This window comes from Fringilla coelebs (assembly GCF_963513975.1).
Source record: "Fringilla coelebs genome assembly, chromosome: 12".
NCBI classification, from domain to species: Eukaryota; Metazoa; Chordata; class Aves; order Passeriformes; family Fringillidae; genus Fringilla; species Fringilla coelebs.
The window spans coordinates 8,548,924-8,576,650 of NC_140038.1; the positions used below are offsets into that span (position 1 = coordinate 8,548,924).

Consider the following 27,727-nt stretch of genomic DNA (forward strand, 5'->3'; position numbering starts at 1 on the left):
TCAAAAATTCATTGGCAGGTATAGAAGCATAATTTCATTTCAGATTAAGTAGCTTAATGTTAGAGATTGATACAATAAGAGTTGCTTAGAGTTCCTGGTTTGTATGAGTGATTCTCATTCTACTGTTTGCTTTCTGCCTTTTCTTAAATTGTGCTGGAGACCAGTGATCCTCTGCAGACTGGGCTGCAGCCTTTTCAATCCAGCCATGGCCACTGCTCCCCATGTAGCAGGTTTTGATAAATAGTCACTGCATTAGTGTGGCTCTGTACTCACGGTTGCCTCCATGTCATCTGCTTTGTGAAGCATATCTGTCCTCTTGAAAGGTCTCCCTGTACCTTCTGGATCTCTAAGCCATGATTTTATCCTAATCTTTGGGAAACTGCAGCAGAAATCAGACACAGTGTCAGGATTGAATTCTGCATTAAAAGCAGAAGTTGAGCACAGATAGCAAACTCATTTTTCTGTACTTAAGTCTTGCAAATGATGATGTCTGCCTGTTTTCTACATATGGAACAGTGTCAGCTGCCTACACGCATGCTAATGGAAAAGTCAAAGTAACAGGAAACTATCTCCCCTCTAAAGATATATAAAAATATTTTCATAAGCAAGATCACTTGCTTTGACCGCCTGCATGATGAGAGTTTTACAAAGTCATATGAAAGTTTATGGAAGAAAAATGTGTACTTCATTAAAGAAATGTGACTGATGAAAAAGAAAGCATTAGCAAGCACAGTATTTCAGAAAGGTTGTGGAGGTATAACAACAAAACATCTTTTCCAGAGAAACATGTGTTGGTGTGGCAGTTCTTACCTCCAGCCACTGCAGGAACTGTGCTATCTCGTGTCCTGTGGTGCGTGTGTTCTGTACAGCAATGGGATAGTGCTGGTGAGCCAGGGTCAGCCAGTCTGCAATGATCACGTTCATTGGCTTCTGGTGAGACTTCAGAGCTGCTGCCATTTTCCAAATCCAGCTTTCCAACACCCCATCCACCTGTTACAGTTGGAAAAAACCCCAAACAATACGAAAACCATTGTTATGGGAAAGCAGTCTCTGCCAAATATTTGTTGTGAAAAGCATGAAACAAAAACCACAGTATGAACAGGGAAGGATTAATGCTGATAACTAGATTTTAGGGGCCCCAGCCTGCTTCAGTGCTGAGAATCATTAGCTTTTGGTGGACCAAAAAAAAAAAAAAAGAGTAATATAATAAGAGTACAATAGTGTATGTTTTGTGATAGGAAGTCTTATGGGTGAAAATTATGTCCCCAAATACTTTAACTCACCCAGAGATAACTGGTTAAAAAGTACTGGTTAAAAGTACTGGTCAAAGGACGACAGAAATGCCCAGGAAATGTCTGATTTCATTCAAGAGCAGCTATCCCTGTAAGTATAAGCTAAGAAAATTGGAGAAGGGAAGCTGGAGGATTGCAGACCAGCACACATTTGTCATCTCTAGCCATTCCATTTGGAGAGCTGCTTGTTTGGAGTCATTTTTTTTGAATACCTGCTTACAATTTTCTTGCATCAAAGCATGTTTCTGATTTTATGGACTAGAATTATTATTTACTCTATGAGATTTAATTGTTATTCTCACTGTATATATTTCCTCAATTGATAAAATAGCCTTATCTCTTCTAGTGTATTAGAATTTGGGAGTCTCAGGTCTGGGTTTCCCCACACTCTCCTCTAAGGGTCCAACACCTCTGCAAATTAAGTTAATGTGAATGATGAATTTCGATGAATTTCAGACCTGTGGTTTGAGGGGGGTGTAGGTTTTGAACTAATTTTTTTTTTTTTTTGCAAGGGAGTTTAATTTTTTTTTTTTTTTTTTTTTTACTAAGGGAGTTAAATGTATCTCTCTTATTTGTTAAGGGAGTTACATGCATCACAGGTGATGTTCAAAGTTCCTCTGCAAATTTGTAGATGTACAAGAAAGATTCATTGTGCCCCCTTATGTGATTCCATTGGTTCTATGAGAATTTAAGGATCTCTTAAAATTACTTTGTTTCTTATCCTGCCTTTTCTTTTGTTTCTTTTCCAACTGAGAAGGTGATGAATTGTCACTCTTACTCTTGGCATGCTTTTGAGAAAGCCTTTTTTATGGTGAATTGGTTTTTTACAGTTTAACTGGAAGCAGTTCAGTGATAATTGATGTTGAAGGCTTTGCTTCCAACTGAAGGGGCTTTTGGAGAAGATCTTTTTAAAGGTGTATCTGTGAGAAAGATGTGGGGATATTGTGGCCACTTTTCAAGAAGTCTGTAAATATCTGGCAGTGAACATATCAGAGAAATGAAACTGGTGTTCTGCTCTCCAGGGCATAGCACATTAATTCAGCTACTTGTTCAAGCTCTGCTGGCTTTAAAGCAGGGCTGAATTTAATCCTTGGCATGGGAGTCCCATGTGAAAGGTTGCTTGTAGACCATTCCTTCAGAATCTGTCAGGAATATCCAATGTATAGTTTTTCTAGCCATGATAGGTACCAGTGAAATCCATCATCTTTGTATCACAACCTTACTTCTGAAGTTGCTTCTGTAGCATAATGAGAAGGAAAGTATATCAAATCAGATGTAGTAAGAATTAAAAATAAAATGTGAGTTCATACCGACCAGCCATGGACTATCATCACCAGAGGAAGAGAGGCATTGAAATGGCATTTGTCAAGAGTCTCCAGCTGATTAACAAAAATCTGGCAGCTGCCTCCAGCTCTGTCTGTATAGAGTCGAAATCTGGTTTCGAAGTTTTGCTGATATTTCTTTCCTGTAGTGTGTTCACTCCGTGATCTCAGTGCCTCTGCAATGAAATTTTTGATAACAGTCTGATCACTTCTCCACTTTAAAGAACTTCTGTTGGAATTTTTTTTCTCATGCAGAGGAACGTAGTTTCTGAAGTAAGTAATATCAGGAAAGAGTGAATCTACATAACTGAAAATTAGAAAGAGCTTTAATGATCTTGATATTCCTATTGGCTGGTTTATTCAGCCTTTAGTGAGTAGTCTCTATGCAAAAATAAGCATTGTGTTCTATTTTTAGCAGAAAAAGAAAAACAAACAAAAAAAAAGTAGCTTGTGCCCATTCCATTGTACACATCCTTTCTTTGTTTAATGCCTTGTTTTCATTTTCTTTTTGCTCTCTCAGTGTTTGTGCAATGCAAAGGCGCTTTGTCACTCTGTACTGTTTGTGCATAGTACAGAAAACAAGTCTGATAAAAAGCTGTTTTCTTTAGACACTGCCTGGAAAGTGCTGTGGTGCTTTAATGGCTGAGTGTTGTTTTCCTGGTAAATCTGGGAGAGGGGATTAAAAATACTTCTTGAACTTCTTGGCTGTCAAAAGTTAGAAGTTCCTATAGGATCAGATGTGTCATTCAACAAGGAACTGCTTCAATCTGTTAATCTGTGTAATGACTTGGAGAAGGAAATAGTGTCTGAAGAGCCAGGCTCCCACAACAGCCTCTTGCTGAAAATGTCACAGCAGTGACTCAGTGACATGGCCGCAGGGAACTGGGAAGTTTCATAGGTCAGTTTGCAAAAACAACACAATTCAACTGCTAAAGATTTTTCCCTGGTAATTACAGTTAAGTGTGCAGACATCTCTCTGAGCCTCCAACAAATTTTGCTTTGGAAGAATACCAGGTGAGCAGGTTGCTGATTAATTTCCTTTTCCTTAGAATATCCTACTCTGACACGAATTCTTTCAGCAGAGGCAATGCAGTGTGGCCAAACTGATCTGTGTGCGTCCATAAGTTACCCTCCCACAGAGCAGCACAGAAATCACAAGCAAGAAAGCCTATTGTAAATTCTTGACACCCCAAAGTAGGTTCAGCCCTGTACCTTTACTTTGTATTAACAATATTTCTGTGAGGTGCACTAAAGACTGGAGGCTGGGTTTGTAAACACCACTTCATTGCAACATAGCAGATTCTTGTAAAATGTTTTGGAGTTAGTTTTGGGTAGACAAAACAGACCATTTTTATATTTGACTTGAGATAATGTTTTCTTATTGAACAGTAAAATGAAGAGGGATTCCCAGTTGAACAAAATAAGCAGGTTAATCCAGCAGGTTGACTTGGATTGAATCACCCCAAAAGATAAGAAGGTGTTCCTAAATATAGAATTGTGGAGTCCCCTCTGAAATTTCCAGATGTGGTGGCACTGCTTTAAACTTGTTAATGAAAACTCTACTGTAAACTGGACAAAGGTCTAGATGCTGTCCAGGGTTTGAAACTATAAATACCCTATGCTTTTCTGGGAGAGAGATACACTGTTGAAATATATTTATGTATCGTGTCTGATTAGGTGTAAAAATACAGCTACAAAATATCTGCTTCATAGCACAAAAATTGCCTAAACATGTAAAGAAATGAGGATGAAGTATAGTAGAAGTATCTACTGTTAAGAGCAAAATTTTAGTATTTACTAAGTCAAAATTTTAGTATTTACTAAGTCATACACTTTAAATTCATCTTACAGTACAGCATAAAAATTTGGAGTAAAATTGACATTTCCAAGTAAGGAAAGTAGCTTTTCCACTCAAGAAAAAAAATGTTCAGCATCTTTCTTCCTGTCATGGGGGTTGAAGAGGATATTTCAGTGGCTCTCACCTAATCCTTAGACAACTTAAAAATTAATTAAGTCTGAACAGAAGTTGAAACTTGGGACCAGGAGAACACCTCTATTACTTATGTGCATATCCCTTGGAACCATTTCCCATATGCTGATACTCTCATGACAGGTGTAAATTCTGATTTTAAAAAATAGGCTGTCTGGCAATAGGTAAGACAGTTTTTGGGTTGTGTTTTAGGGTAGCTATCCTGGAAGTGGGAGTTCATTTTCTTCCATTGGCCTGACTTTTTTTGTTGCGATCTTTCAGTGAAATCACTTTCCTGGTGCCAACTTGCTATGTCAGAAATTCAGCATTACTTCTGGATCACAGCATTCCATAGTATGAGAAGTTAAATACATGCACCAGGAACATGTGTTTAAAGTTCAGAAAAACACAAAACCATAGGAATGAGAAGAGAGAAGCATCAGCATCTTTAGAATTTTAGCACAGGAAGGCATTGCTGAGTAAAACTCACTTGCTGGGCCATGGGACAACCCTGCAGGGCAGAGTGCTGGATAATAGATTTATTTCCTGGAAAGCAGAGCTGAGCTGAGGGGTGGGTGTACAATAGTCATACGTACAACCAGCCTTGTCTGCACAAAGTTAGTGAATTGTGGGTTTATTTACTTTTTTGTTTGGTTCTTATTTATGAATTTTTGGTAGTGGCTATTCCACCAAACTCTCCTTGTGCATATTTATGCTTGGCAGCCTTCTGGTACTCAGAAAGAAACAAATGAATATCTCAGTTTGTAGAAGGGCAGTGGGAAAAATGAGAGGTCAGTAGGGGCCTGGAAGATGATTGAGTGCAAAGGAGGTAGAAGAAAAGGGAAAGTGGAAACTCAAGTCTTGTTAAGTGGGGGAATCTGCCTGGGTTGAGCACAGTTAAATCTCAGGCTACCAAAGTGGCCTTTGTTCCATTCAGGGAATAGGACTAAGCATCCAAAAATCTCATTCTGCGTGGTGACTTGGCATCTAGTCCCTTCAAATTTTTGTACTTCCAAGAAACCTGTGTCTTAGAGGAAATATTAGGAGAATTTGAAAGGATATGTTCTGTTTTGCTTTAATCTCCCTCTCCTCCCATTCTTCTTGTTTCCTTTTCTCTTGCCTCTCAATAAGTTCCTGGTTTTTTCCATTATGTCCTTTGATATTTTAAATAATTATTTTTTTAAATAATAAAATTGTTTTGTTTTGCTGTTTTTGTCTGAAAGCCTTAGTTAAACCAAAATAACTGAGGGGAAATCCTGTTTTTGCAGCAGATAAAAAGTTTTTGCTTTGACAATCCCTAGGTTTGTTCATCTAAGCAAGAGTCTGATGGTTTCACTGATATGGTATTAAAAGGCTTTGATCATTTTAAGTGTATCCTGAATTTCTCCAAACTGATCTTTTACAGTAGATGCCTGTAGATATTTCTTCTAAAACCTCTGTAGTGCACACTGTTTACAAAAGTTATTTCCATGTAATTCTGTCGAGAAATTAGACTTTTTATCAATGAATTTGTTTTCAAATGAAACTCTTTAAGAGGAAGAGGAATTTACTGGGGATGTATTTTAAGTACGTTCTGTGTACAGAACTAGTCTTAGAACTTTTATTAATGCTGTCATGAAATTTTTGTTACAATTTTCCTTGTATAGATGAGCCCAGAGTATAACAATTGCCATCACCTGAGCCATAGTTAAAAAGAATTTCTCAAGTACATTTGTTTAGTGCTCTAGTACAGCTCTCTTCTAGTGAAAGGGGCCTCACAGTGGTGTCCTACAAAGATTTGTCTCTGTAAGTTTGGAGTGAGCCATCATTAAATTGGACAAATTGTTGCTGAGCTCTGCAGGCCTTTCCAGGAGTCCTGTGAAAACTGTTACAGAAGATACCATTTTGTGGAGTACTTGATACTGTCTGCACAGGACAATGCAAAGTGCTACTGAAAGTATTAACAGCACAGAGAACTTTTAATAGGACTTTAATCCCTTCTACCCATAACACCAGGTACCTTTGCACACTGTGATTCCAGTCATAGGGAAAATATGTATAAAATGATAAAAACTGCTTTTAAAAGTCATGATGCTAAGGTCCAGTGAGTTAGATTGCCAGACATGTGATTTGTGTCTCACTCAAAGCCTTAAATCTCAATTTCAAGTGAAATAAAGCTGCCTCTTGGCAGCACTGCAAGGGCACACAGTGCTGCAATTTTAACCTATTACTGCAGTGACAGGGAGAATTCAGTTTCTGGGCCTCTGGCAGGATTTGAGGTTTGAGTGCAGAATTCCAGATTTGAAAAGGGCAGAGAAAAAAAAATTTGTTTCATTTTGTTTCCTGGTAACTTCGAAGTTTGTAGGTTTTCAAGGTGTTCTGGGACCAAAACTCTGGAAACGAGTAGAAGTAAATATGTATTAGAGGGCAGCAAAGTAGTGCTATGTAATAGTATAATGCTGAGTTAGAATATAATTTGTTAGATAATTATATAAATTACATGGCTGTAATGGGCAATTATGAACTATAGTATTGTGTAAAGTGCATACACACATAGAAAGTGTATATTTAAAAAAATATATACACAGTTGTTAAATGCTGTTTATAAATACAATGATATTTACATGCACTTGATAGCATGTGACATTGCCCTCATTATTAAAGTATTTCATGAGAGTGAAACATTACAATGGGCATTTGTCTTACAACATTCAAGTGTTTAATATTCAGAGACCATATACATAAAATATCCAATTTCTAAATCTTTGCTGGGCATCCATGCATTGCTGAGCACTTTTTCCAGGCCCAGAGCATGGTTCTTAATGCAGATGAAGGACATGTGAGCCAAACAGCTGCAGTAGGTTGGATAACCTTCAAAGTGATTCAAGGCATAAGTCAACCACTAATTTTCAAGATATGTATTGAAATTCTTTTTCTAGACCATTCAGTATTGATATATCTCTGACCAGATTTTTAGGGTGTCTCTGTTAGATCTGCTATTTCAGTTCCTGTAGTCCTAGGTTTTTGAATTTTGCAACAGTATGTCACATTGAAGGAAAATTTTTAACATTCATTTTTTATTTATATCGGGTTTTTTAGCAGTTGTAGACTGACATGAACGAAACTGGGAAGATTTTTCCACATTTTGAACACAAAGAAATTTATGAACAAAATCACTGTGTTCCAAAGTGAACAACAGTATGATTGTTAATGTATTTGATTTCTAGGCTATCTGAAAGCACACATAACTAAACCCATTGTGCTCAACCTACTTCCAAACAATTGGGACAATCAGTGTATGATCTGCAAGCATTATTTGGAAATTTGGAATTCCTGTTCCAAAAAGTGTCTCCCAGTAGTTTGCACTAAGCAGGAGTGGACAGCAGAATGAATGAAAGCCAGTAACAGACAAAGGGTTCTTCAGGGGTAGAACAACCCCAGATGCTTCTGTTCATGCTGGTTTTAGTCTGTGAGCAGGAATTGTCAGTCTCCCAGTCAGTCAAACCTTTCTTGTGAACAGCATATTCCTGATGCTAAGTACTATAGTTCAAGCAAAAATACCTTCTCCCGCCATTTGATTTGTTGTCCTGCATGGGATGAGGTTTTATTTTATAACTAGTTTCCATAGTTGGAAATACAAACTTTCTTATTTCATCAGCTGCCCTTACTCATTCTCTTTAGACTTTCCACCTACACAAGTTTATGAGTATCAGAAGAGAAATCATTCCCGGGAGTTTCTTTGATCTCTGCTTGTGATGTCTTGTTGATGAGAAATTTATTATAAACCAGCTGAACTATGAATGAGTTGTTGAAATTTTTCACACATTAGATTTGCTGGTGGATGTTTAATGAAGCAGCCTTGTGTTCTATCTCCAGGAACTGTTCAACAGAATCCAGCAGGGCAGCACCATGAAAGTGTGCTGAGGCCAAGTTTGCTTTGCTTTGCAAAGCAAGATGGATCTATTTTAGTGGAAAAAAATCAACAAGCATGGGCAATGTTAAATTTTACTATAAGCTTGTGGTGGTTTTAAGTTTGAAGTTTTAAACCTTTCCAAAAGGAGTGTCTGTTTTGCTAAGTGAGGCCTCATCTTTTAGGAGTAGGGATTTTCATTGTGATATTTGCTGGGATTAAACCAGAAGAATCCTTCATAAACTTAAAGGTGAGGATGGAATCATTAAACAATGGATATATTAAATCTGACAGTCTGGAAAACACAAGCAAAGTCAAGAATTCAGTTGCCAGATGCTGCAAGGGAAGATGTTCAGAATTGATCTTGCAAGAGTAACAAAAAGTCTGCAAATTTATCTTTGAAGAGGTTAATTTAAAATATTGTGAGCAATGTGAAGAAGAAATGGATGTGTTTATGCTACCTTGTTCTTCCTAAATGTTAATTTTTAGATTGAGCCTATCAATATTCTACTTGTGTTTTAAGATATTCATTTAACAGGACTTTCTGGACTAAATAATCCATTTAATGTACATATTAATACAGCAGAGTAATTACCCTAAATCTAATAACTGAGAGTTGTTATTTGCATTCTAGTTTTCCTAGAGGCCTGTTCAGTATGGGACCCCAATTTGGCAAATACTACCAACCATCCAAGATTAGGGGATAAGTTTTTGTTCCCCTGAGAATCAAAATGATTTAGCAGAATTTTTTATGAATCTGACTTGTCTCATTTTCATGTCCTTAAACTTCACATCTGGGATCTTTAGGTATGTGTTCTAAATCAAGTTTATAATCTTACATCTTTAAGATAACCTTATGTGTTTGGCTGACATATTGGGGCTAATTTAAAAGAAAGAAGTGAGGCTGGATATACCAAACCCCAGTGGGAGCAGGCATACAGGACTGAGAGTGGGGGCATTCACAGAGACACTGCTGTTCCTCTGGGTGCTGGGGGCACTGCAGCTTCCCAGGGGTGAGGATCCCTGCTGAGCTTTGCTGTGCAGGGATGCTGTGCTGCCTCTTGTAGGGTCTTGTGACACCAAGCCTTGCCAGGCCCTGCACTATCTGACTTTGCTCTGTAGGCACATGAGACTCAGGAAGGTTTTGCTGGTGAGGGAGGAACCTCAGCTCCCAAGGCAGGGCAGGCCTGGTCCCAGGAATTGTACATCCATGGAGTTGATAATGAGAAATTCAGAGGACCCAATTCCCCGTACCTGAGCAGTTCAGCCATGATTCTTGCTCTTTGATTCAGTCCACTCAGCCAACATGTGAAAATGAATTTTTCTTTCTATTGGCTTAGCAAGCTAAAAAGACTCCTGCAGAAACTGCATAAGTCAGCGTAAGGAATAAGAAAAGAGATCACAGAACTGATCAGGCAAATTCTTCCAAAACCTCCAAATGTGAAAATCAAATGGAAGCAGGGTGCATCTAAAGACTTAAGCAAAAGCTTTGTCACCCAAAAGCAGTGATTGTAGAAAAATTTACATTTTAATTTACTCAAGATTGTTCTGTGAAAAATATCACAGCCCACTTAAACCTTTTCTTATTTTTCTATTAGCATAAGAAAAGGTATCTTTGAAAGTACCTGGAAAGCTGGTTTTATAATCCCTGTATTCATTTGCCTAGCACAGAGTATGTAGCCTCAGAAGTTAAAAATTCTCAAAATAGTTACAGACCAATTGTATTTGGACAACAATATGAAAGTTTCTATGAAGTGACTGAGAAAACCTAATGAGACATTCCTCTGTAGTGCTTGAGAGCACAGCACAACCAAAAAGCCTCATGAATGCAGTGTGGGAGAAAATGCAGTGTGGGGGAAAGGAGCAGTTTGTTATCAGTCCAGAAACAGCTATCTCACATGCACCAGCCCAGAAGAGAGATCAGTGGCTCAGCTGAACAGTCAGATAGCCAGTTTTGCTGCTTGGTGAGCAGCTGCCTTTGCTGAACACAGCAAACCTACAAACAGCACCAGGACCATGTCAGAGTGGCAGATTTTTTCCAGCCCTTCTCTGCAAAGTATGGATGTGACACATAAGGGTGTCAAGGAGCTGCATTAGGGCCCACAGTGGGAAGGCTGAACTGGGGGCTTGTTCCTGTAATCCTGTGGGCAGGGGCACTCCCCAGGGTGCAGCAGCAGCTGGGTGCCACTGCAGATCAAAGTTTTGGAGCTCTGGTTCTTTGGGAATGGGGGGAGACAGCACTAACTGGGGAGCCAGAAACCCGAGTGCACAAATATGGAGATCACCTTTCTGCATTGTTCTCTTAGCTACTCAAGTTTGTTAAAAGCTGCTTTACCATATTGTGCATAGGTGGTGCACATAACACCAGAGCTCATGCTTCTGACTTTGGTTGGCATGTTTTATCTAGAATCTGTCATATTTTGTAATGCAAAGAAAGTGGAAGAAAGTGGAACTACTATTCATATGCAAAGAATTAGACACAAAATGGGAGGGAGTCTTGTGTAAAACAGTAGTTAAAGGTTCTTCCAGAAGGCTTCTTTTTTTTTCACTATATATAAATCCACTTTTCAGTTTAAAAACATCTTTTTTTTCTCTTTTTAAAAAAAAACTTTTGTAACAATAGAAACAAAACTATTTGGATGCAGACTTTCCTTTGTATGTAAGAGCCTAAATGTGCTTTAGAATGTATTCAGATTATAGGACTGGCATCCTTGTCTGCATCCATCTGTACCAGCAAAGAGGTTACCACCTCCGGCTTTTTGTCACCTCCCACCTGCCAGAAATTCCCACCCTTACTGTTCTCTTGTCAGTGCTCCAATGTTGCCCATTTGCTGCAAGGAAAATCGGCTAGGTTACCTCACATCACCTGTTTTAACTGTTTAAACTGGTCTAATTTATATTGCTTGAAAGAAATTTGTGCATGTTTATGTGAACTGATCTCTTACAGGAGTTGGATAAAAGTGGTAGCTGTCAGTTAATGGTAAAGGTGGGTGGAGTGCCACCAGCAGTAATCCTTGACTGACCAAGGATGTTGTTCATGGCCTGACACACATACATGCAATCAGTTGTTAACTTCTGGAAAAGTGCCTTACTGATAGTTATTCTTCATTCCTTACACTTTCAGATGGAGATCAGGTATATTGGTTTGTGTGTGATGCTCACTCAGTTTTACTGTGGACATTAGAATCTTTTCACTATAGTATAGATATACAGAAATCAGCTATAAATAGACAGAACCCGTGTATTGTCATCTTCTAGCAAGCAGTAATATCAATTTATCAAATTTTTGTGCCCAGAAATAATTTCTAATTGTTTGCTTTTATTAAACAACAGAAAGCTCTCTAATTATCCCAAGGCTTTCTTTCATCTCTAAGCCATCATTTTGTTCATCTCTAGTGACCAGCCTGGTAGTACAGTCAGAAGATAAACAGTACAGATAAACAGAATTATTTGCCTCTTCATGTCATGCCTGGAACACCAAGTAGGTGAATTTATCAGCCTCAGTTATTTGGCAGTACATTTGAGTTCAACCTAGAATTCTCAGAGCTAAGTTTTTACATAAAAACAAAGCTATAATAGTCATCGTTTATGTGGCTAAGTCACAGAAGGTGATAATGTATTATACACTGCCAGAACATTTTGTTTTCCATGTCTCCTCTCTCCAGTTCATTGCATAATTTCCTTTTCCCTCTGGTGCATCCCTTCAAAGCTCTGATAATATCCAGTAAACATTCATATCAGATCCTAATTTTTAAAAACACATTGTGTTTAATATTTGCTTATGAAAATATAGTCTCCTATTGCATTTTGCTGTTTATATGGACTGAGAAAATGCACATGCCCAGATGGACAATTCAAATCTTCCCTGTCATATAGCAAAGCAAATAAATATAGCACAGTGACATGTGTAATGCTGCACATGGGACATTCATCCTGTCATCAGAGCAAGTTCTAGAGCTGGAGACTCTCTAGTCTCCCTGAATGTCTTCATGACTTGACACTGAAAAACCAAACCAAACCAAATTCATCGTCAACCTCTGCTAACTTCCTCAGTAAAAGTCTGCATGATGCAAGAAGTGATCTCAGAGTGGATACTGCTTTTTAGGCTGGGATAATGAGAACAGTTCAGTGCCAGCTGCCAGCACTGCCTTTTTCCACAGCAGAGTCAGCTCCAGCCAAGTTTGTTCTCGTTCATGTCTGCATCTTGGCTGGAGAATGACATTTCTGATAAAAAATAGGAAATAAGCTGAGCATCACGAGCATACTAATGAACCCCAAATTCCCTTGCAGCTGCTGGTAGGCCAGTGAATCCTGCTGAATGAACCCCACAGCACTGTGACAAGGGGGCATGTGCATGTCCTCCTCACCATCCAGTTCTCAGGCTCTCCTGAGAACTGTTCCTTCCTCTGTTAAAAACACAGAAAAAAAATCTACAGGAAAAGCCATTTCTTCCAACAGGGCAGTGGTTTTCTTGGGTTTATCAAAGGCTCATAAGTGTAACAAAACCTGCATGGACCGGTGGACACACAATTTTTAGTTAAGGAAATGTGCAACAACTGCATTCTGAGCTTTACTGGCAGGGAATAATGATAGCAGAAACACTCAATTCACTGTTCTTGTGCTCTTCGTATAGCCATGAGCAGAGGGATAATGTGCATCCATACTGATATCTGAGACAATGTGGGAATTAGTGATAACAGGGAGGCAAAGGTCTGTGCATCCACCTTCCCTGGCACAGCACATCACATCACATCACATCACATCACACTCTTGCCTGTGCTACTCAGTTTTTCCTCTCAAAGATGCACATCATCTAACTCAGTTGTAATAGCTATAACTATTTTCTTTCTATTCTGTAATGAGAAAAGAAATGAACACAGGATGATTTTTAGCCAGGCAGTTATGGGTGTTGTTTTGTTCTCCTTAAAAGCTAACATACTATGTTTAATTTAAGAAAAACTCTTGTTCAAGATCAATAAAATGTAAAATGTTTAAAAAAAAATTAAAGAATGTTGCCAGCAATAAATTTTTTACTGCTTGATCAGACACTTGAAAAAATTATCTCTGGCAGAAAAAGAAATTTGTCACAGAAATAGGCTGAAACTACTGGGCAGTAGATTTGGAGGATACTGGAGGAAATCTTGGTCAGTGAGTCCTTTTGTATTGACTGAGCATGTGAGTTTGGCCATGTGACACAGCAGACATGAGATCTAGCTTCGTAAGATTACTGCCGTCTTCTCTTTTTTCCAAGTAATAACTTGCCTCTGGTGTGGAAATAAAAAATAAAAAAACCCCAACTTTGTTCTAATAGAGTTTCTGGTAGCTATAGCTATGGTTAACAGACTGATAGAATATTTGAATTATTAGATTTATAGAATAACTGATTTTCTATGAATTTTATGTAAGTATTTCTCAGTAGCAATTGAGAAATTATGTTTATTTTCCTGTGAATGAAAATGCTTCTGTATTTCTGCCAAAGTGTTAGAAAGGTACTAAATTAGTAATTTCTGTACTTATTTATTCTGTAGGCCCTTAGTGATTAAAATGACTTTACCTTAACCTAAAGAAAGAAAGAAAAATCAATAACTTCAATCAACCACTGAGGGTGTGACAAGCCAGTGGAAAGTGCCAGAAGATGGTTTAGGATAATTTAATCATAGAAAGAAAATCCCAGTTTATACTGAGCTAATTGATGAAAGGAAAGTCAAAGAGAACTTTAAATAAAAAAGGCTAAAACACCCCCCATCACGACCACTCCATCCCAGTTTTAGTTCAGTGCTGTGATTGTTGTCCTCCCTATTTTGAGTGTTCCTGGTGCAACCTGGGTAACACAGACCAAGGGAGAATTTATAACAAATTCAATGTGGGGCACACTTCGGCTGCTGTCTTTCACAGCAATGGGCAGCTGCCTCTGTTCTGCACTTTCCAGGCATCATGTCCAATATTGCTGATGGGACATTGTTGTGATTGCATTCAATGATTAAATTGACATTTTAGACTTTGCTGTTTGTCAGATTGGTCTGGGATTTTGGTTCTTTTTTGGGTTTTTTTGTTGTTGGTGGTGGTGGTTTTGGGTTGGTTTTTTGGTGGGGTTTTTTTTTTTTTTTTGGCCAATTGTGTTATCTTGTGGGTTTTGGGTTTCCTTGTTTTGGTTTTGCTCTTTTTTTTTGAAACATGTCTCTCTGGTAATAGATAATCCATATGCAACTGTGCTGGTAGCTGGTGTATATTATTGCTTCTCAGGCTCTGTATCTATCAGCTGGAGATACATCACATGTTTTCCATGGGGGCTGGCTCAGTTGTTAGAAATGAAAGTGAAGCTCTTTCTTGCCTTTCTTATTCATTTTGTTTTGCAGCACTGTCATGGGTTTTGTTCAGATTTATGGGAGACTGCCTAGACTAAACAACTTCCACTGTAAGCAGCAAAAGTCATACTCTGTTCAGTTCATTTTGAATTAGAACCATCTATTACCCCTCTACAGTGATTTTAATAACTCCCATATTTTTCTGCTATAGATTCACATAAAGGGCATGTTATTTTTAAAAGATAAATACATGTTCTTCTACCTGGACCTGACAAATCTATTAGCCAAACCTTCCATTAACAGAAGAAAGAGCTTCCTTTATTTTGCACAAGTTCTTTCCTAACCTTTAAGGTAATTAGCTGTAATTATGCTTCTATGTAATGACAGGGCTGATATTCCAAGTATTCTGAATTTTAACTTTAAGCAGCACTTACTCTAATTCCTCTGGTGCTGTGCAAACCTGAGGTAGTGCTCTGTGTTGTAGCCACCTTTGGGGTTACATTTGTTGAAATATGTCCTCAGCATAGTTCTTAGTCTCTCAGCTTTATTGCTTCTTTTATTAGCAGCTTTACAATTTACTTAATCCTGCTTTTTGGGAATGGAAGTAGCGATTTTTTGGCTTTTATTAACAAACCTAATACTGTTACACTGGTATAAGATTGTTTTTGGGGACAGGCTCTGCTCCACACACATTTTGTAGCTGCCACCCTATCTGGGCAGAGCTCTTCAGGGCAAGCAGAATAATTGGGTAACATAAAAGGTTTGCAATTGTTTATACAACCTCTGTCATAATGGTTCATTTTATAAAACTGTCCTGAGACATCCTCAGTCACCCTTGGCAGCTGAACTTTGCTAGGCTGCCACGCTGAACTGAGCTGTAATTTTCACATCAAAATATTTTTATGTGTATTTTCTGGTGTATCAGATTGAACTTCAGAACATGCTGGAAGCATCCCAGAAATTCTAAGAGAGGTCACAAGGGCAGGGCAGTATTTCTCACAGTACTTCAGTATGTTTGCGGTTCCAACTAGAATTGAGGGGAAATGAAATAACAATAAATTTATCAAAAATTTGTGACTTTAAAATTTAGTTTTAGTTGTTCCTTATCTGTTAGAGTCTATTCAGTGATTTGCAGAATGGTCTCTCTTTCCTTCACATATGCAGAATAATTAATTTATTCCCAAGAGAGTTGTCTGAGCTCAGCTTTTCCCGGCAAATATAGATAATAAAATGTTATTTATCTGAAATATATGCCTGAAATATATGTAGAAAAGAAAATAAATATAATTCAATTATTTCCCTTCAAATTCTAGATAGAATTAAATTATTCCTTCTTATTAGAGAAGTGGAGAATAGAAGGACTATAAACATGCCATGAGAAAAACTTCTAATCCACATTCACATATCTCTTTTGTCCCTGATGTAATGTTGAGAGAAACAATCCTTGTATTAGGTCAAAAGTTCCCAGTGGAGTTCTGATCATCCATTTATATTTCTGCTATCCTGAAGTCCAGGTGGAAAAAGTACAGTCCAAAGTTGGTTGGTCATCTTTTAAAGGCATATTATTATCTACTGCAATAAAGAAGAGTCCCCAGGCCAGTCCCAGCTGGGTCTGGAATGGAAGTTGAATGGGGAAAACTATGAAAAAATCTTCATAGATTCCTCCCTTTTTCTTGGATAGGTTATTAATAAAACCTTAAAAGTCTTTGAGTCATAAATTTGCTATAGTTCTGTTTGGAGCATATATTCCTCTGGACACAAAGCATGGTCCATGGTGTGTCTGCAAAGTCATCCCAAAGGGCAGAGACAGCCTCGGGCGGGGTGTGGGGCAGCTGCAGCCACCAGCTCCTATTAATTCTCTGTTCCTTCAGCCACAGAGCTGCTCTGTTCTGTTGAGTGTAGTTTGGTCTGTCAAACATACAAAGCTTACAATGGCATCTCAGCCTAGGGCAGAGAGCTGCTCCCTGGCACTGAGGCACCTAAACCTCCCAGGCAGCAGATTAGAGTTGAGTCAGCCTTCTTCATCTTGTCCTTGGCTCTGCAGGATGGGGATGTGTCAGCAAACAGAGACTTTGGCCAGCGTGCAGGGAACATGCCCAGACAATGGGGCACACTTTGCATTTGCAGGGGATGTGCTGTAGGTGTGCAAACACTGATTCCATCAGAGCAGCTGCCTCCTTCCTTCCCACGCCTACCAGGCTTGGCACTGAACTGCTGGTGTGCTTTGCTCTCTGCAGCTGGGAAAGAGAACTCTGTCTGGAGGAGAAATTAAAAGCCAGTGTAGCTGTGAGATATGTGTAATAGCCTTTATGAGTTTAAATCCTGCTGCTGCTGTATTAGTTTGGGACTAGACATGCCCAGGGCATGTTCTCTCAACATCATGCATTTGAACAAGAGGCTGTATTGGTTGTGTATGTGATACTAAAAGTGAGTATTTGAGAAAGATGTTGCTGACTCATATGATGTTGCTGTCAGATGTTGCTGTCATATGATGTTGCATAGATGTTGCTGTCAGATAAAAGCAGTATTCAGAGAGGACACAGTAGCTGACCTTTTGCCAGCTGGAATATAAAGTTAACTTTCAGTAGGACTGTGCAGACTGTACTGAAAAGGAGGGCAGAGTATCTTGTGGAGAAAGAAGTATGAAGTCTGCAGACAGAGACAAGCTTTAAGTGACTTACGGGATCTCTGATAAAACTATTGCTCAGCAAATAAGGACTTTGTTTGGAGAATTCTCTATTTGTATTGCTCTGTTTGTCTTTTAATCTAACTGCAAATTCCAAAAATTGTGGATAAATTGTATTAGTACACAGAGCAATTTGTCACACAGCACAGGAACTGTTAGCTGAGGCCCATAGTCTCTGTGGTAGAGGGGATAAAACACCTTGGCCAAGAGGAAAAAGAGAGCTAGGATCTGAGTCAATGTTTCTGCAAAAAGAGAGAATAAACATCTCTTCAAATACCAAACTTATGGTTATGGAGGATGCCTAAAATTTTCCTAGGTGGCTGGGCCTTTCTTTAAAAAGTGTCTTGCAACAGATTAATTAAAGTAGACAAGCTTGATGGAATCACAGATGATGCTGAGTTGGAAGGGACCCAGCATGATCATTGAGTCCAACTTCTGGCCCTGCTCGGGACCTCCAAGAATCCCACCATGCCCCTGAGAGCATTCCCCATGTGCTTCTTGAACTTTGAACTCAGACAGGCTTAGTATCTTTTTTTTTTTTTTGCTCTGGAGACAAACCATTCTCTTTGTAACAGCTTCTGATGTTCCAGACAGCCATTATGACAGGATGAAATACTTCTCTGTATTTAATTATCAAGTTTTTAATTTGAATTTATGAGGAGACTGGCTGAGTAGAGTCTGCAAAATTGTCAGGCAAAGGAATCTTCTAAAAATAAAATGTTGTTAGCAAGATACTCAGTGTGCATAAGATGAAGGAATTTATAAATAGATTTGGGAAGAGTTGAGCTCATTATAAAATAAATCAAAGATAGATTTTTAGGGATATAGCCATGTTTCAAAGTTATTTTAAAGGAGCCTAAATCTCCACTGTGGAGACTTTGTCTCATTCTATCTCTGGCACCAGGTATTCTCCAGCCCTGCAATGAAAGGCAGTGAAAGGAGAGAGCCTGTGTGGCAGGAGGCAGGCACAAGAGCTGTCTGCAGCAGCAATCAAGGGATTTCATTATTAATGAGCTTTTATCTCCTCCCACTTCCTTTTTATTGCTGTTGTTTTTTTGTGGTGGGTTTTTTAAATCAGAAGTGTCATAAGTAGCCTCCCTTGAAAGAAAAGTGCATCCATCAGTGGGGGTGGCTCCCAGGAATCTGTTGGCTGGTTTGTGGTTCAGAGGAGGAAGGTTTTGCAGTGCAGGCTGCAGTGGGAGCTGTGCCTGGTGTGGGAACAAGGAGTAGCAAAGAGACAGAATCAGTGTGAAACCATTCAGTTTTGTGAGAGCTCTGCTACATTTACTCAAATAAAAATTTACCTTCAAGAAGATGGAGGGGATTCTTTATAAAAAAATTTTCCAGACCTATCAGCAAGGGAAAGAAAAAAGAAAACAAGCTGTCAAATTATTGCTGGGAAAAAAGTTTTTTCTGTTAATGATAGTTTCTCAAAAAATCTAACAGTGCTATGTAACTGTATCGTGTCCAATTACCTGCTGCTTGTTATTTGTTTCAGCCCCAGTGTAAAATTTGTTTAGACATTGTACAAAAACATTTTAAAAGACAACAAAATTATGTTGATTTGACATATCATCCTTTTAAAAGTGAAAGTCCTGCTCAGCCTGGCTGTTAGCCATTCATCCTAGCAATGAGACCTTTTAAAGTTGCTTTTGAATGAAAATATATCTGGGAATAAAATTATTATCTGAATTTAATTGCATCATTTCAATTTCCATTAAAAAGACTCATGATTTACTAATTCCTTATAATTGGAAAGATAAGCCTATTCTTATGTTCTCAAGCCAATTAGATGAAAAGAGCAAGGGCTGGGCAAACAGTTTGTCTGTGTCATGAGAGGAGAACAGAGGCATTTTGCTGCAATGGAAGCACAAGAGAGATGCAGCTATGAAAGGTTTTTGCTCACACCAGGATGAGTGAACTCTCCAGGGGTGCACTTGAAACCAGCCCCCCAGTCTCCCCATGCTTTGGTTTGTACTGGGGAGTGATCTGGGCACACAAAGCAGCCTCCTTAAGCTAATCTAAAAGCCTGTGCTTTTAGAGTGCAGCTGATGTGCTCCAGCTTCCCATGAATCCTCATCCCCAGAATGAGAGCAGAACCAGTCCAGAGTGATTCCCAGCACTCCCCTGCCCCAGAGGCCTCTGTGGGCTCCCCTTGGTGTTTAACCCCAAATGTCTCACTGCTCTGACCTGCTCCTATTGCACTGCAGCACATCTTGCAGTGGCATGATCTAAATGTGGTGAATGATGTAATTATAATCTATAGCAAGATTAAGCTGCCAGTGAAGAAGAAATAGTAGTTAGAGCAAATACAAAGTATTTTAAAGATATAATAGATTAAACAAAACACCCTTCTGCTGTCTTTCTTATACACCATATTCCTTTATTATTTGACTTTGTACTCTCTTGGAAGCTGAGGGAGGCCGTGGATTAAATATAAAATTCTTTGTTCTGTTTTCATATTTGGTCATAATACTGCATTGGAGTGTGCACCAAAGCAGAAAGAAAATGTGTTTTTATTAATTGAATATTGGGGCCTTTTTCTTGCTTATCATATTTGGGAAACTTATTTTCAGTCTCAAGTGAGATATTTAATAAAAATTAGTTTTAAACCCAGTGAAGAAGTAAAAGACAAGAAGGAAATAAATCTCTTAAATTGCTTTCCAATTCCCCTGTTGGTCTGCCGTTTTCTATTACTTTCATTCATATTTTGCCACCGTATTCCAAGCAGCACCAACAGCCTGCCCTTACTTATTTTTTATTTGCAGTTCTATTTGAGAACATGTGCATTGTTGAAAATTATAAAAAAAAGACTGATACTCTTTTGTCAGCATCATGTCTCAGTTTGTGGCACTTCCTTTTCAAGACAAATAAAACAGCAGTGACCTTGATTCATCTTCATAATGGTACTATCACTGAGAGAGTGCAGGCCAGAATTTTGATGCCATTTGTGTATTAGTTTTAGAGGAAATGCATTGCTGTCTTTAGTGTGACTAAGAAAGCTATTCAAGAATGGGACAAGGAGGCTAAAAAGAAGGATTCCAGTTGTCACACTGAATACTCTCATAGTAGCTAGAGGCTCAGGGGGTTTTGCTGTCTAAAAGCAGAGGTAATAATACTGATCATGCTAAAATTGTGACCATTGATGTTTTTTCAGAACTGTGCAGTTGTTTGTTAAAATATTGAGTGCTAACTTAAGGATGGTATAAAAACCAAAGGGGCTGGCTGACCAGTGCATCCACAAAGCTGATGTGTGGTGTCATGTGGGAGGGACTGATGCACATCCTAGGGCCTTATTCCCAGCTCTGTGAGCTGACATTTGGCTGTATGAAAATGTGGGAGAGTGCATTGCCAAATGGAGCTGCTGGGGAAGCTGCAGCCTCTGTGACAGACACAAACTTGAACAGAGCTCAGAGTGACACAGGCAGCCCCAGTTTGGGTGACATTGTCAGCTTTCAGCTGGTGGGTTGCGTGTCCAGCTACTGAAGAGCTGCCACTTGTCTGTCTGCACTGAGCTGGGCCTTGGATTTTTTTAAAGCAGTGTTTGTTCTGTGTTTCTCACTCTCTGCTTTTCACTTTGAAAGGATTGGTAGCTGGAGACACATCTTGCTTTTTGTTTTTTAAGGCTTCCAAGTTGTTTCCAACTTCTTGCCATAGAGAGGATAGTGACTTATTTTTGGAGGTGAATCCTTTAGGTGCCTGGTTCCCACATAGGAAGTTCTATAACAAATATTTGCTAGTTTTATTTTGGGTGATATGTTATTCTTTTGACTGCTGCTACAATTTTGCTTACTCTTTGTAGAAAATTTATCTCTAAAGGTCATACTGGCAGTTATATCATAGACCCAAAATAGCTGATTTTAACACATTTCTTTCTCTCCTCTTTCAAATAAATCCTGCAACTGCTCTGAAGCAGTGCTTTTGACTAATGAGAGCTATTGCCAGGCTTCCCTGTTATGACACATTGTTAGAAATGTGCCTAACATACAAAAGTGATGGCTCACTGGGCTTTCATCACTTCTTAGCCACTGTCACAATTAGGATCAGTGTTTTATTTGGAGCTCAGTGATTCAGTTCAGATCTCTCTAATTCTCAAGGGAGGCTGCTCGCAAGGACAAAAATTCGGTTTTCATACAGACTTGTCTCCAAAGTCTTACATAAAACACTGTTAAAAGAACAGCACTGTAACTGGGCGGGGTATGAATTGTCTTTAACCTGGTAAAAAGGTAAAATATAGCACCCCTACATTAAGTAAGACCAGATATCTTCCTTTTCTGACTAAGAGTCTGTTTAGACATTTGTAGAATTCCTTTGTTTTAGAACAGTTTCATCATATCTCTCCTTCTGTAGATAATTTGGTACATGGATCAGATACAATTTTATCAAAGGCCTATTCACATGCAATAGAGCAGTCTCATGTTTCTAAAGAGGAGCAAGTTCTCTGATTCTCTCAAAGATGAGAGCAAATTCTACACCATATTGAGTGCCCTTTGGCTGCAGGTGAAGAATTCAACAGCTTGTGGGAGTGCTAATTAGTGCTAATAATAACTTCAATGACCTGCCTTGGCTTTAAAATGCCTGACAGAAATTGCCCTGTCCTTGAAGGACAGAGATTTTGTTTCTGTGTGAGTCTGATTAGGGACACTCATGCCTACATGTTTCTGTGTTTAGTGATCACACACAATTACCAAGTGAGTGCTTGTGTGTGAATAAAAAAGAAGTGGGTGGTGTGGGGGAATCAAGAGGAAAAAAAGGCAAAGAGACTTCCCAAAAATACTACACCAGAATTCCATTACTAAAGGGATTTCTCTTGTAGTCTAAATAGCCTTATTAAAACTAGAAATAGTAATAGGAAAGAATTAGATTAGGAATTGGATTCGTCAAAATTAAACCTTGTCTGTCTAATTTTGGTACTTTTTCTGTGGTTACTCTGCTGAGATATGTATGGAGGGTCTGAGGAAAATGAAAGCAGTAATTTGAGGAAGTGCACAAAAAGCTCCGAAGTATGAAATTTTTATTTCATCTGGATAATAGGTTGCTGATGGTGCAGAAAACAATTGTATTTTCAGAGGTATTGCCCTAGACCTTTCTAATATATATTTTATTAACACTAGCCAGAAAAATGAATTACTTTATGAGCTGGAATGATAAATTAAGGAGTTTTCTGACTTTCCTTTCTTTTGCTAAAGTGATTTTTGAAAATCCATCAAATTCGAGGAGAGGAAAGTGTTTTTAAAATACCAATAGAAGCTTAATTGGATGATGGAAACATTGGTAAGGTAGCAGATTTATTTATTTTTTAAATTGAGGATAAAAGTTTGAAGTTAAAAAAATGTGACTCAGTGTTTAGTTCCTAACTAGACAGTTGGCTTCAGTGCTGCTCAAGCAGACTTCTTCCCTATCCTGCTGCCACCCACTCACTCCTGACCTCCTGCGGTCCCATCACTGCCCCAGCACAATTGGTCCCTTAGTTGCAGAGTGAACAAGATCAGGGAGCTTATCCAGCTAAAAAAGTAGGATGACCAAGAAAAAACAGGATTGTTTTTCAGCTGGATCAATTTCCAAGCTGACTGGCTCCGAGAGGAATTGTGAATCACTGTGTGGCTGCAGGGAGCTGTGCTGGCACCCTGGGAGCCCTCTGGGCAGCAGTGGCCAGAGGGAAGGGCTGCTGAAGCTGTTGATGTCACCACGAGGGTCAGGAACTCCAGTCCTTCCCTTTACATTAAGATGTTTGCCATCACTGCACACTGGTGAAGTACAAAGCACTAAAAGCCAAGTATTTGAGGCCTTGCTTTCCCCCAAAGCTGCAAAGGTGCAGAATGTCTTTAGTCTCATTTTTGATTACTGTTAAAGAGTATCCTAGAAATCAAGGAGCAAAGAATATTCACATCTGATTGCCTTATTACAGTCAATTAAGCTTAGTCAGGAACACAGATGTGTATTGAGGGACTAACTTTCTGCATAGCAAGAGGGAAAATATTGGTTTATTACATTTCCCAACTACCCACAGCATCCCAGAGAGTGCAATACGCAATCAGTGTGGAAACACCCAAGGCAGTGTCAGCTCACAGAAAGTCTGTGGGGAAAGCTCCCACATTTTAATGAGACTAAGAGACATGTGAAACAAGCAGCCTTCCATCTGGAGATTCTGGGGATCCAGAGTGTTCTGTAGTACAACAGTTTAGTTGTGTAGCTGTGTGGACTTTGAAAAACAGAAACATAGGTAGCCAGTGTCCAAATTGTGACAAAGTGGATTACAGAGGAACTGTAAAAGATCCTTCAATCACTTGTTATAGACACAAGATTCATCTGTTTGGATTGCCCTGGCCTTGGTCCAGAATGTCTGAAAGGGAGACCAGAAGCAATGAAGTGCTGGGTTTGCAGGGTGCTAAGTGCTGTTCTGATGCCTGTACTGTGAGAAATCCTTCTCAGCTCAGAGCACCCAGGCCCTGAGCAGATGTCTGAGAATTTGGTTTCCTCCTGCACATCAGGATTATCATATTCAAAGTACCCAAAGTGATTTTTTCCTAAAGCCAATTTAGGAACTAACATTGATACTTCATAGATGGAAAATAACTAATAATTTAAATATTTTTGGTAGGCCCATAAATATCAGCTCTTTGGTATTCAGGGGAGTAACATTTTTTTGAAATGAATAGCAAGAGACATCTTAAAGCCAAGCAGTTATCATCAGTAGAATGAATTGACTAGCACTTGACGTTCTGTAAAGCTGAACATTTTTAATGAATATACACAATCTTCATAACCCAGAATGGAAAGATAGAAAGGGGCATGGGATCATAAGAGAAATTCTAATCCAAGGTCTAAATCCTATGAATTTACTAAAATTCCAGAGATGGTTTTGAGAGAAGGAATGTTCAAAAATTCCTCTCAGATGGAGCAGTACACCATACTCCTGGTTTTATTTTTATTCTCTAAGAATCTCAGTGGTGATTGTGCTAATTTCTGCTACCTGAAATTTCAGATAGCACACAATGTATTCAGCAGCCCTTCCCATTGCCACTTCCTGGGAGCTGATTTAGGGAGATTAAAATAGTAAGCAGCACAAGTGTCTCCTCTGGAAGCTGGATCAAAGACTGTAAGTTTGCTCCAGGTCCAAATCTCCATTGCATTCTTTAGGATGACACTGACACTACCAAGCCAGAAGGTTCTGAGGGACACACTTCTTGGCTGAAGTTTCTTACAAAAGTTGCAGTTCCTTTAAATTAACATATTAAAGCAAAAGATCCCATTGTGGTAACAGAGCATGTGAGAAGAGACTGAGGCTAATTAATGGCATACATCAGGATCAGGCTGAACTCCCTCTCCAGGAAACTGTGGAGACTGCTCTTGGGATGGAGGTAGAGTTCTGACAGAGAGGGAAGGCACATTAAGTTTTTTGGAAAGAGTGAATCCTGAAGGCATCTGTGCCCTAAGAAACATGTGGAAACCTCACAGTGCTCTGTGGGACACGCTGCTGTCCTGGTGTAGAATGGAGGCAGCATAGTAAGCAAAACCTCATGTTTAGCACACATTCTCTGTGTATTTCACTGTGTTTGACATGCTGTTGCCTAGACCATGCTTTCAGGGTTTCTTTTTCTCTGCCTACCTTGGTGTGCCCCAGAGAGCAGTATGTACAGGTCAGCTGGAACAGGGAATTGTCTTTGTGGTGAAGGCCCAGCTGCTGTCCCTGTCCCATGGCAGAGCACTGCAGGCAGCCTTGGAGCCTGGGGATAAGGAGGCTCTCACTGCCCAGCTGGAGGAGAGGTGACTGAATTGCATTGTAGTGGTCAATGAAAACCAGAGGAGTAACTTCAGTACTGCTCACTGAAATGTTTTGTGTGGGAACCTTTTCAGAGCTTTATTGGGATTTCTGGTCAAAACACCTCATTAGTACCTCAGCTTTCATGACCATTTGATGTCATTCACTAAGAAAACAATGATTTATGATGTTCCTTACAAAAAACCTGTTCCCAATTAAAAGAACAAGCTCCACTTTCTATTCCTGGGTAAGCAGAAGGTAAGCATGATGGATAGAGACCACAGCAGATTTTCAGATGATGTGCCAGCTGGCTTTCTGTGTAGTTTCTAGTGCTGCAGAGATCCACTCACTAATGCTTTATGCTGGTAGCTGTGTTTTTTATATTTGAGTATTCTCCCTTCTCTTCTTTTTTCCTTTTAGATCCTTTTAGATCTGCTCATTTCTGTACTGACAATAGAGCAGGGCAGAGAATTAACTTTAATCCAGTCACAGTTGCCTCCATTTGCTCTGTTTCTTGAAAATATACAGAAATTGCTTTGGAGTTACTTTCAAGTGTTCAGAGAAGACTCCAATTGTCTCCTGGTTGCAGTTGGTCCTTAACTTGAAAAGCAGATTTGGGGAATCCTGCATAGATATAGTCTGTGAAAGTCCTGTTCTTGAGGGTGAACCTCTGCTCTGGGTCATGCTTCATCCTGCTTACTCTCATTTGCATAAACACATTAAATGCAATTAGGGCTGTCAGGTTTCCTTGTAGTTTAGCTAAGCACTGTGATGTAGGTGGCAATTTATATGTTGTCATAGACAAGATATTTTAGTCAGGATCAGTTAAGAAATTGTTCAGATATTTGAAAGGTCATGAAGGTGCTGGCTCTAGTGACTCCCAGAAGAGTGATATTGAAGCATTAATAAGGACTGGAGTCCAGGATGAGACATCAAAAAGGATTTCAGGTGGATACTAAGGACTTGATTCAATACCTCCAGAAGGTTTTGGGGCATTTTTACGTAATGTAATTCAGTAAGAAAGATGAAAGTTTACAGAGATGTATTTGACATAATAAACTGAAGGCTAAGTCATGTCCTCATGTCCTAAGAGCACTGCTAATACATATTGTTATTTCTTCCTCACATTTCAGGCACTGAAAGTAATATTCTGCTTCAGTAAATAGTAATCAGTTTCAGAAATGAATTAGCTTTCATGTCTTTCTGAAAATAATGATAAGGGTTTTAAATAGTATCCAAGATTCTTATAAATAATTAAACTTTTAAAACAATTTTTTGAAGATTGTAAGCTCTCTAGTGAAAGCATTACTTGGATAGTACCATTCGAAATAATTTTTGTAGTGAATAAAAGTTGCCCAAACAGTTCCTCCTCAAAAAGAAAATCAGAGCTTTTTCCATATCCCTTCCCATCCTAGTGTCAAACCCTAAAAAGCAAACCTTGAAGGCATTTGTACTGTCATCCTAAGTCAAAAGTACAAGTGACATAAATATGAAAAACTAACAGTACTATTTCACAACACACACAAAAAAATAAAATAAATATAACAAACTAAAACGCTAGCATCTTCAGTATGTATATAATTTTCTAACACCTTTTTTTTTGTCAGAAAGTCCACATAATTTAGTTATTTGTATTTTTATAACAACTCATAGAATTCCACTCAAAGGTAGGTTCTGGACAAGTTTTAGTCTCAAGACATGATAATTACGTGGACAGTATATTAATTATACAGTGATTTGCCTGGTAAATAAATGAAAATTTATTTTGATTGTGTGTATATATACATACATACATACATACATACATACATATACACACACACACACACACACACACACACACACACATAAATTAGTGTACTAATATATATACATATATGTATTAGTACAACTAAGGAACACACATACACAGCAGTGCCACCCCAATTTGACAGAATCTCTAATCTGAGTGACTTGTGGAAATGCAGGTTGGCAAACATGGAGTTAATTGATGTCCTCCAACATCCCTTATGACCCATTGCTGCTGAAAGGGAGAAGAGTGGTGTTTGAAAGAGTAAGTAAATTCTTCACTCTGACACTACAGATTACTTTGAGCCCGAGATGCATTAAGTAGAGCACAAGTGATCTAATATATACAAGATTTGAAAATGAAAATTTCCTCTCAGTGGTGTTTCTATCTAATGGTTTCCAATGGTAGCATTAAGATATGAGAGAACATGCCAGTGTAGCAGTATTTTAGGGCACTTTGTCAATTCCAGACACAAAGCCAAATTAAACATATGTGTATGTTTTTATTTTTGTCCTTGGACCTGCTCTGTCATCATCTCCTCCATGGTTCAGTGCCTCCCTCTGTAAGCAATATAAAAATTTAGAAAATGCTTTTCACATCAAATATTTCAAAACAGCAGAAGTTCAAAGGTTTGTCTCATAAAATTTGGGTTTTCAGATTGGACATGCTGGTTTAATTCCAGAGAGAATTATGTGTATAAACACCTTGTTTCC

The 27,727-nt window shown here is 38.7% G+C and overlaps 1 protein-coding gene across 1 annotated transcript in view; it reads right to left on the reverse strand.

Moving 5' to 3' along the window:
* The window catches only part of LIPC (lipase C, hepatic type), a 63,528-nt gene that overhangs the window by 13,139 nt on the left and 22,662 nt on the right, over positions 1 to 27,727 (reverse strand). Inside the window, exons 3-5 of the mRNA XM_084213469.1 lie at positions 18,768 to 18,812; positions 2,603 to 2,790; positions 811 to 990 (exon numbers count right to left, since the gene is read on the reverse strand). Of these exons, the coding sequence (XP_084069595.1) occupies positions 811 to 990; positions 2,603 to 2,790; positions 18,768 to 18,812 (413 nt within the window). The remainder of the gene's footprint in view (positions 1 to 810; positions 991 to 2,602; positions 2,791 to 18,767; positions 18,813 to 27,727) is intronic.